Genomic DNA, 10,302 nt, shown 5'->3' with positions numbered 1-10,302 from the left:
CTTGCATGACAGATCCTCCTGAGAGTCAGAGCAGCTCTCCTAGGAATGCACAAAGCCCCAAAACACTTCCCCCCTAGCTGCTGGCTGGGTGGGGAACAGGTGCCAGCACAAATGGGGAGTTTAAAAATAAGCTAGAGCAAAATTCTTTCCCCCTCAGCCAACTTTGCTCTCCTTCCTTCGCTACTTGACATAATGTTATCTTATGCTATTTCTCCAGCTGTCCAGCAAGTCCACCAGAAAAATCAGTCAGAAGAGATAAGGATTTCTAGAAAAGAAAAAATCTATTAAAGCGAAAAAAGGTGACAGGCCCTCCTCCTTCAGTGCCGATGAATGGAAGAGTTGCCCTCTCCCTTGCATTCTTCCTTATACTGCCTTGCTAGAGAAAGCTCTACAGGCATCAGCACGGAAGCTGGAAAACTGCAGCAAGGTTGTTTTCAGGGGAGAACACTGTAAGTCTAGGACATATTGCAGACAATGCTAGCAACTGGAGGTTTGAAATTAGTTCTCCCTAGGAGGCTCAAGCTGTAACTGCAGACAAAAATGTGACTAACCAGAAAATGCAAGCAGGGAGCTGAAAGTTATGCATGTTGAGAGTATCTAGGTCTGCTAATGGGCTTTCTGAACTGCAGGCAATTACTAAGAAATTGATAAAAGATTGTGAAATACAAACAAAATTAGCTCCCTGCTCGCTGCTGAGAATGCTCAATGGTTATTATTTTTCTTACAGCAAACTTGGCAAACGCGCCTCAAAGCAGAGTTTATTTCAGTCTCTAGTAAATTTATGAATGAATTAAGTCCCGGAGTAGCTCCTGGATGATGACACCAGCAAGGTGTCATCCTGCTAGGGCAGGACTGCAAGTGGGTGGTTGGGGGAAGGTGCCAGAATAACTGCTCCAAAGCCAGCGTTTCCTGTCCTCTGCTGTGCTCAGCCATTTGCACTTAAGGGCGTGGAGAAGAGGCTCAGATCACTTTGCTTGGTCCTAACACCATGTTATCCAGCAAAACCAGTCACCCCAAATGCTGTTTCCCTGGGCGCCAAGCTGCCAGAGGCAGATCACGCCCCTCCCAAGAAGCTGACTCTGCTCGTTTTCTCTGACACTCCACATCCCTTTCCCTGAAGAACCTCCAAGCTCTTCAAACTACCTGGTTGTCAGAAAAGCCTGTGCCAGCTTGAGCGGTGTCCCAGGCCAGGGATCAACTATAAGACTTCTCACACATGTGGGGAAACTCCCTCACCAGTTTGTGCCCCAGCCTCTCTGTTCCCATACACCAGGTGGCTGGAGAGCCAGTCTGTGGTTGCCTTTGCCTCTCGAAAGGCTGAGCTACACAGCTGGCACCCCTATGGCACTAGCCAATTGAGCCATCTCCAGCTGGAGCAGCAAGGGCTTCCCTGACCAAATTCAAAGCCAGGAGGGTGAAAAGCACTAGTGGGGGAAAGCCCACAGTCAGACTGTTTCCAACCCAAGGTTGGAGGAATATGTGCAAGGACACAGCAGGAAGCAACACGCTAGGGCACAGCCCCATCTGGCAAGGTTTGGGAGAGGTATCTTGAGCTGTACAGCTCCAGAGAAGCAACCCTCCCTCCTCTACCCCTGCATCCTACCTTTGGGGCTCCCACTGCCTGTGAATGGGCATCATGCAGCTGGTCCAGCGCAACAGTAAAATCCTCCTCAAGCACTGGGAATCCAGCAGTGCAAAAATCTCTCTCCACTTCCTCGCTCAGTCCGCCTGGAAAACTGGCAAGGAAAGAGAAGGGAAGTACTCAGGCTCTGCCCCACTCCTGGAGTTATCAGGCTGGCTGCAGCCCCCGCCCTCTCCCGCCTCCTGCCCTGTTGCCTGTACTACCTCAAGGCCTGGATGCGGGTACAAGCAGCCCGGCTGCTGTGGGACAACAAGGCACAGAAATCTCCCAGCACAAAACCCTGTGAATGTGGAAACAAACAGCATCAGTTCAGTCTCTGACCACAGCTCCAGCTAGGCCATAAAAGGTGTATGGGGAAAAAATTCCTTGTAGAGCTGTTCTCTGAGCTTCTGTTCCCTGGTTAAAGCCTCTAGCTTCTCTTTTATCTATTGGCTCTGTCTTCTAGCAGAGTTGAGCATCAGCCAACACCTCTGCAAAAGGTGTGCAGTCCTTAGGCACTAGAAATCTGCAGTTAAAGCTGGTATCTGAGGACCAGGGTTAACCACTGAAGAAGTTGATTGGGCTGTGGGAATTGCCCCCTTCCTCCATGGCCAGGTAGGGAAGGTTGGCCCAGTACTCCTGGCCTGCCCATCTCCACATGCTGCTGTGGTTTCACTCACTGCAGTCCTGCAGGCCAGCTTGGATAGGCTCACTTCTTTGCCCAGAGGCAGACTGGCAGTCAGCATGCTCAGCATCGACCTCCTCTGCTCTTCTGAAGGGGCTTCAATCTTCACCTTGTGAAGGAAAGCAGTCTGCACGTCTGTAGGAACATCCTGGAGCCTGCAGGTTGTGCCAATCACCAAGACAGGGTAGCTGCTGAGAAAAAGGGGACAGTGCGTGGTATCAGCTCTACGAAAACTTCCCTCTCACATTGCCATCACCCAGACCAAGTCACTCCCCAATGGCTAGCCTTTCCTCCAAGAAATGCACACATACTGGCCAAGGTGTCTTGCAGCCACTCTCCTCCAGCTCACCCTTGAACTGCTTTGTGAGCTCTGTCTTCAAGTCAAGGCCTTTCAAGTGACATCTTATTTCTTCACTTGATAACTCCCTCCCTGCACCCTGGTACCTGTCATCAGCCTCAAGATTATCCTGGGGTCCAGCACCCTTCCAGGGTCCCTGCAACACTTGGCATGCCTCACAACAAACACGCCAGGTTTGCTCATCTGAACAACTCAGAAAACCAGCTTCAAATAACAGTGTCCTGATTTCCTCTGTCACTAAGCTGGAAGAACAAGGGCCCTCTGAAATAAACAAAGCGAGTCTGGGAGAAACTCCACTGGATTAAAAATAAAACAGGGCACATTACTAATCAGTCACCTTGATATAACGATGAGCGCTGCCCTAGGAACGGCAGAAACAATCACCTCAGATGCCCACAGCAAACGTGCAGGGTCCATACCTCAGTGCTGGGTCTCTGACCAGGAGCAGCTGTCTCAGAGTAGCATACTGCTGGGCCTGGGTGAAGGCCATCTGTACTTTCTCCTCTGTGGCTCCACTGGTGTCACTGCACAAACTAACGCAATCAACCTGTGAAACACACAACATACAGTCTGCAGTGATTGCAACATGGACAGCTGGGGGACCCAGGACAGCATTCACTTCCACAAAGCTTTCCATGGGCAATTCACAGCTGAAAGGAGATCTAAGTGGATATTTCCCAGAGACATGAAATAGACATATTTGGGACATATTTAAAATAAACACATTCAGGACTCTCTGTTATGGAAAACAGCTGCTTCTTGCTTCTCTGCAGTAGGTGAGGGGGGCAGGAGCGTCTTGTGTGAAAGAGATGAGGCCAAGGGTCTGGAGAAGTCCATACAGTGGATGACACTGCTCAGCAACCTAAGCTGGAAGGGGGAAAGCTGTGGAAGAGGTCAAGACAAGGAGAACAATGTGCTTCGGAGGAACAGTGCAAGGAGCAGAGGGGGAGGCTCAGGAAACTGTTCAACCCAGTCCTGCACAGGCTCAAAGTGCAAGAGGAAAGTATTAGGTGGGTGGAGGTGGGAGTTAAGAGCTGGCTAGAGACCCAGACACTGTTTACAAAGCAAACAGCTGATGAAGTCATCCAAAAGGGAGATGTGACTGGTGAGCCTTGAACAGCAGCTTGAACACTGCTGGAAACAGGCAGTGCTGCCTCCTGGTGCTGTGAGGTTGCTCAGGGAGCACCAAACCATCTCTGGGATTCCCTGGGCCTCATCCTCAGAAAGAGCAGCTTAGAGCAGTAAGAATGCCACAGCCTCAAGAGCTGATGTAAAGGGTAAGGACAGGGACACAGAGCAGAACAACTCCTGTGCTTCATGTGCTATAGAAAAAAAACAAACCAGGATTTAGGGTTGTGGCAGGCACGGCCAAATGGCAGCAGTATCTGTATGCAAGTACAGAAGGGCAGAGAAAAGGACAAAAAACTGCAGATCATCAAGTAGTGGAGATTACAGTGTGGAAGAATCACTGTGTCCTGGTAGGAGAGCAGGCAGAACAGTCAGAGGAAGGGAAGAGAAGGTGGAATGGTAATGTAAGCATTGCAGTAAGTGAGAAAAGGAGGGGAGAGTGTAAAAGCTGGGACAGGAGAATAAGATGGACAGAAAATACCTCTAGCTCCAGTAGTGAGAGTGTTAGTCTTTAAAAGCAGCACACAAGGCCAAAGCCAGAGCTATAGCCTTGCACATCACACTAGAACCTGATGCCACCTGCCAAGACATGGCAGTGCCACAGAGCTCCCAAATACATCATATACAGGGATCTGAAGGTACTGTGAAGTCTCTGCAATTTTGTACTGGATCCCAAGAGCTATGGCACATCTGCAGAATAGTAAGAACTCAGCACCACTAAGGATCATGTCCAGAAGATGAGCTGTACAGCAGTGGCCCAAGGCTGTATCCACCTCCCCCACTGACCCACTGTTACAGGTTTACCTGGATAGAAAAGAACAGTTAGAGAGAGTAATGTCAACTTAACAGGACCCAACTTCTAAACAGAAGAAGAAAAACCCAAATATCCAGAATGCTTATCTTGTTTTCTATGAGTTTATTCTAAAAATACCCACAAAAAAGGAGCAAGCCTATGTTTTCCTTCCACAAAAAAAGGAACCTTCCATCTTCCTCCTCCTTCCAAGTCCTTTCAGAGTTTCAGAAACTCCCAGAAAAGTCACCATGTGACTTCCAATCCCCTCACTTCTGCAAACCTATCTACAGATTCAAGGAGATTAAAGCATTTGTGGGAAACACCCAGACTGTCAGAGTGAACAAGAGAGGCATGCAGGTTTATCATGTCAGTGAAGACTGCCTTGGTGCCCAGCACCTCCAGTGCTGGACAGAATCAGGGTCTAGACCCCATTTTGGCCATGAAGCTTACCCAGTACAGCCACAGCTGTAAGAATGGCTGTATTGGTTCAGACCAAAAGTCCATTTAGCCCGCTATTTTGTCTCCAAGCATGACCACAAGTAGCTGCTTAAGAAAGAGTAAGATCAGGGTAAGCACATATAACCCTCTCCCCTCAGGACTCTCCACGCACCTACCATTCCCACCAAAAGGGATTTTCCCAGTCAGATGTGGATTCATAATAGTAAATTTCTCCTGCAAATACTTTTAACTGCACAAAGAACCATATCCTCTAGCTTGCCTGTTCCAAATAGCTTCACCTGACAGCCCCAGCCTTTGTGCTGGCACAGAGAAAAGTAAACACTTTCCACACCCTGTTGACCACTCAAGATCTTGCAAACCTCTATCAAAGTCTTCCCAAGTTCTCTATTTTTCAAGCTGAAGAGCCTATTTCAGCTGTTCACCACACAGAAACTGGTCTAGACCCCTGATGTTCCCCTGTGTTCTCTTCTGAATTTTTCCAGTTCAGCTTTATGCTTTTACAATGGGGAGACCAGAACTGTGCACAACATTCAAGCTGTGACAAGACACAGATCTGCACAGCAGAAGTACCTACTCTCAAGTTTGTTTCCTAAAATGTGATCCGATTTTTGACATATATGGAGAAGAGAGACCAAGTTTTCATGCGTCATTGACATAAAACGAACTCAAATCTATTGTTTTCCATGTAAAACTAACTACAGTAAATTTTACCTGCCATTTTACTGCTCAGTTACTTGGTCTTGCTAAAGCTCTCCTCTAATCCAAGGACAGTCTGTATCCCTTGTCTCTTACCTTTAATAACTTATCAACAAGCCATCACATCACAGTTCACCCCCTTCCCCAGGTAATTTCTGAGCTCCTAGTGTAGATGCCTGCAGAGCTCCACTGCGGATTGTGAAGACTCAACCACTACTCCCATCCCATTCCCGATGTTTAACCAGCACTTTATCCATGCCAGGACCTTCACTCACATCCCACCGCCACTCAGTTTCCCAAAGAGCCTTTTCAAAACCCAAGTAGACTGTGTTGGTCAAGTTACCTTCACCACATGCTTGGTAACACCTTCAAGTAACTTTCTGAAGGTTTACAGGACAGGACTTCCTGTTGCAAAATCTACATGGATTCTTCACCAGTAGTGAAGTCATCCCAGACTGTGCTAACTCTGTCCCTCACTCTAACCTGCTACAGGTTTGTGCCCTTTGAAGGATGCCTCTTGTCTCCAGTGACTGCCCTTTCCCTGCTGTTCATCTGTTTTGACTTCCATTTACTTTTCTCAAGCCCATCCCAATACAATCCCTGCAGTGGCCTCGTGTCCTGGCACGGTGTCACTCATTCACCTCCACAGCAGATGTAACACTTCCTTATCTTGGCCAATTCTTTCTTTCTTAAGAAACCTCATTTTGACGTCGTTCACCTTTCAGAAGCCAGGCACTGCTATGGAAGATTTGGGGGCTTTTTTGTTCTTCACAGGGGTCGAGGGGGCAAAGGCATGGTGAATGTGAACACAGTTACAGGGCAGCTCTTCTACAGGCTGTGAGATTTTGAACCAGACCTGGCACACATGCTGTTATCAAACCAAGGGCTGCATTTCTTTTCTAAGGCTTCCCACCCAGCTAGAGAAGACCTCAGCATCATCTCTGCCTCACTTCCCAACACGCTTTTTGCCCAGCCTATGCAGGAACAATTGAAAACACACAACACTACTGCAATTCCTGCCCTCATCACCTCTCCAATTTATCTCAGTATATTTTAGTTACTGTCACCCTCTGGGGTATAGTATCAACTCAATGCCCTATCATATGACAGGAAGTCAGTCTGCTGAAATACAACTGCATATTGCGGTATCTATAAAGTACATCAGACTGACAGCAATAATAGCAAGAGTCAGTAAAGAAAGGTACAGATGCACCCCCTGGGCCAAGAGATCTCTAAATTACTGATTCTGGAGCACCAGAGGGTACATGCCAGAGGAAACATTTCCTTATGCTTATGGTCTCTTCTTGAGCATCTGTTACTGGCCAGTCTCAGACATGGGCCAGGGGGCTAGACAGACCTTTAGGCTGATACAAATGGTTGCTCTGAGGTTCCTGCCCACCAGCAGTCAATAATCCGTGCCAGTGAGCTGCTAAGCTCACCATACTCAGACTCCTTTTGTCTGCATGTGCACATGGGAGCAGCTTCTGGGTAGGCTCATTTCACAGTTGCAGCAGGGGTATTGGTATGGCTAACTTAAAGAACATTTCAATAATTCTTTCTATGTTATAAATCCACCAATCCAACTGATCACAGGAGGAATTACCTTGAAGAGGTGGAGGTTGAGGCAGCTACACACTGCTCTGACAGCCATGAGTTTCCCACTGCCGCTTGGCCCTGAGAGGAGAACACTGCCAGCCCCGGTCAGTGCACTTGCCCTGTAACAGAGGCAGTTATCCCAGTGACCAGGGAGAAGCAGGGTGCCAACTCTCCTGGCGCTTGCTAGAAGGAATTCTGACTCACCGACTGTCCAGGTGAGGCCGAAGAGCATCACAGAGCTGCTTCACGACATCAGAAAGTCCAGCAGGAGACAAACTGCTCCAGAACTCGTGGCTGTTATAGGCTGGGGCAGATGGCACAGCGCTGTTTGTTGAACCCACCTGTGAGGAAGGGAAAATAGCACTCTGTGGAACACCGCCTGAGAAAAGACAGGTACCAAGTGACAAAGTTTGTCCTGAAATCCTATTTTTCAAGAGCAGGAGCCACAAGCCTCCACAGGCACCTTCGTCATCCACAGTGCAACCTCAGCCTCAGATCTCCTGTACACACTGCACTGACATCTTACCAGATAGAGAGAGGTGTTCTGAGTGTCCACCAGGTAACCCTCAGACTACTCGCCTTCCACCATGCCTAAAATCTTCCTCACTTTGAAGTAAAGCTCTGGCCATCTAAGAGAAAAAACAAGCAGTCTAAATTGTTCCTGAGTTCAAGACCTTGACTCAACAAAACAGTTATCAACAAGAAGACAGCTGAAAGGCACAGGTGAGCAGAGATACTGTTGCCCTCTCCCAGGACCCACATGGATCCTTTATGGACCCTGCTGTGCTGTCTGACCAGACAGATCAACAGGACTGTCAACAGTTACAGCTTCCGCAGCTGGCTTCAGTCCACAAGTATGGCTGTACCAACCTTATTTCATCTATCTAAGAGCTCAAGAGATTCTCCCTTCTGACACGGCTTCCTTCACTACAACTCCATAGAGATTCACCTGCAGCATATAAAACCTTACAGCGTAGAGTCCTCTAGGCTGCAGACTAGGACTCACCCAAATACCATGAGAGCCTTCCTTACAAGCATCCCGCTCTGGACACCTTGCAGGAAAAACACTTCTTCCTACATTGATATCCCACTGGACAGATGAAGGGATCTGCAAAGGTTTCCTCCAGGATTTTCTCCACCCTCTGAATAATTGTACCACTTGCACACCAAAAACAAAGCTCTTTCAGTCCCATGAACTCTGGTGTCTTCTCTGGCTTGCCACAGGGCTAATATGCAAGTCCACAAATGGAAGACTTGTGCCTCCTATGGTCCTGCCTCCCTCTGAGAAACAGCCTAGAAAATATTCGTCGTAATAGTGCTGTAAAACTATTAAATTTTAAAATACAGTAGCAGAGCTGAGCAGTGTTACAACATGTCGCTGGGGCATCCTGCATGAACCATTCCAGGCAATTCTTTGCATCGCACACCTTGGTTACCTGAGGGCAGTTGCCTCAGTGACACGCTAAAGCATTTATATTAACACCAGCCAAATCCTGCTGTAAGCACCCCTACTTTGATACAAAGGTGACTTTTGTTTAGCACGGAACTGTTTCAAAGCCATATAAGCAAAACCAAGGAAGGCAGAATTGGTGGCCAAACAGAAAATTATTCTAACATGAACTGTAAGGGCTTATAGTCACACTCAGTTGTTTGTCACACGTTGACAAGCCCAACTTCCACTTTGCTTTCTTTATGTGGCACTGGCTGTCCTCAGGCCACTCCTTCCTCCTCTTCATTCTTTTCCCCCCATCAGTTTCTCTCTCTCTTTTTCCTTTCTTCCCTCCGAGACTATTTGAGTGAGATAAGGGAGGCCTCCCTCTTAGATGCAGCCCTCCATAACCCAAGAAAAACATTTCCCTCTTCCCCCTAAAATAAGAGGCAGATAAACTCTAAACTCCAGGGACAGATCAGAATGGAATAAATTGTCTTGTTTCAAGAGAGCCAATAGCAGAAAAGTATCTCTTCTCTCGTAGCACCCATTAACAGAGCCACAGTTTGTTGCCACCTACCTTAGGAATTTGTCTGCATTTACTTCTAAAAACTCGGCATATCCAAATGTTGGAACACACAGGACGTCTCCCTCCTGGACAAGCCTACAAGAAAACCAGGGAGTTTCACCAGTGAAAGAGTAAATCCTTCTAGTTGTGTGTCCTCCCTGCCCCATACCACATCCATTTTTAAAGAATGGAATATAGCTATTCATACCAACTCATTCCTTTCCTGTAAATAAAACTGTAAATAGCCACTTAAAGATTCAGCACGCTAAAGGGACTACTAAAGGTAACCTTCTGGGAATAGTACAGAAGAAGAATGCTATTAAAGAGTGTCTCTTCCAGATCAGATAGCCTCCTTATCCCTGGAACAGCTGAGTATCATTCCAGCAGAAAGCCTTGATGGCTCAGAGGCAGATGTCATAAGATGGCAACACATCCATGTTTCCCAACTGCTCCACTTTATTCAAAGCTGAAAACTGGGGTTACGAACCACGTCCCAGAAGAGGTTTGCAGGCAGCACTTGGGAGCCCTCAGCATTGGAAGGAAGGAGATGCCAAGATGACTTTCAAAGGAGAGGACAAGTGATGTTGCGTGCAAGTGAAGCACACCGGTGAGGAGAAGATGGTGCAAGGAGATATTCTAAAACTACTGGGCATCTGCATTAAGGTGTTCGTTACATGCATCATAAGCACGTATCGGGTCTGGGTGCCACAAACGCAGAGCGAGGGTGCACCTCGCGCATACACCCCACAAACAGAAACGAGTCTGCTCCCTGCGCAGCTCACCGGGGCGTTCTGAAGTGCTTGTAGAGGACACGGTCGTAGCCTCCCCGGGTGCTGTAGGCTGGCGAGCAGACGATCTCCAGGTGCAGCTCCTTGGCAAAGGGGGGCACAGACAACACGGACCGGCTGCCTTTCCCATCCGCGGCACCGGATCTTTCGTATCTCTGCAGAGGGGAGAGGTCGCACCGTG

At 48.0% G+C, this 10,302-nt stretch overlaps 1 protein-coding gene across 1 annotated transcript in view; it reads right to left on the bottom strand.

Annotated features, from left to right (window-relative positions):
* The window catches only part of PEX6 (peroxisomal biogenesis factor 6), a gene marked incomplete at its 5' end in the record, with an annotated part of 17,410 nt that extends 7,109 nt beyond the window's left edge, over positions 1 to 10,301 (bottom strand). The window contains 8 exons of the mRNA XM_035897075.1: positions 1,604 to 1,736; positions 1,846 to 1,922; positions 2,302 to 2,497; positions 3,084 to 3,211; positions 7,344 to 7,455; positions 7,541 to 7,677; positions 9,346 to 9,429; positions 10,116 to 10,301. Coding sequence (XP_035752968.1) covers positions 1,604 to 1,736; positions 1,846 to 1,922; positions 2,302 to 2,497; positions 3,084 to 3,211; positions 7,344 to 7,455; positions 7,541 to 7,677; positions 9,346 to 9,429; positions 10,116 to 10,301 — 1,053 coding nt within the window. The remainder of the gene's footprint in view (positions 1 to 1,603; positions 1,737 to 1,845; positions 1,923 to 2,301; positions 2,498 to 3,083; positions 3,212 to 7,343; positions 7,456 to 7,540; positions 7,678 to 9,345; positions 9,430 to 10,115) is intronic.
* Between the last annotated feature and the right edge of the window lies 1 nt (position 10,302).

This window comes from Egretta garzetta, unplaced genomic scaffold (genome assembly GCF_000687185.1).
Source record: "Egretta garzetta isolate BGI_Z169 unplaced genomic scaffold, ASM68718v1 scaffold17, whole genome shotgun sequence".
In the NCBI taxonomy this organism is placed as follows: Eukaryota; Metazoa; Chordata; class Aves; order Pelecaniformes; family Ardeidae; genus Egretta; species Egretta garzetta.
This window is presented reverse-complemented; position numbering and strand designations above follow the sequence as displayed.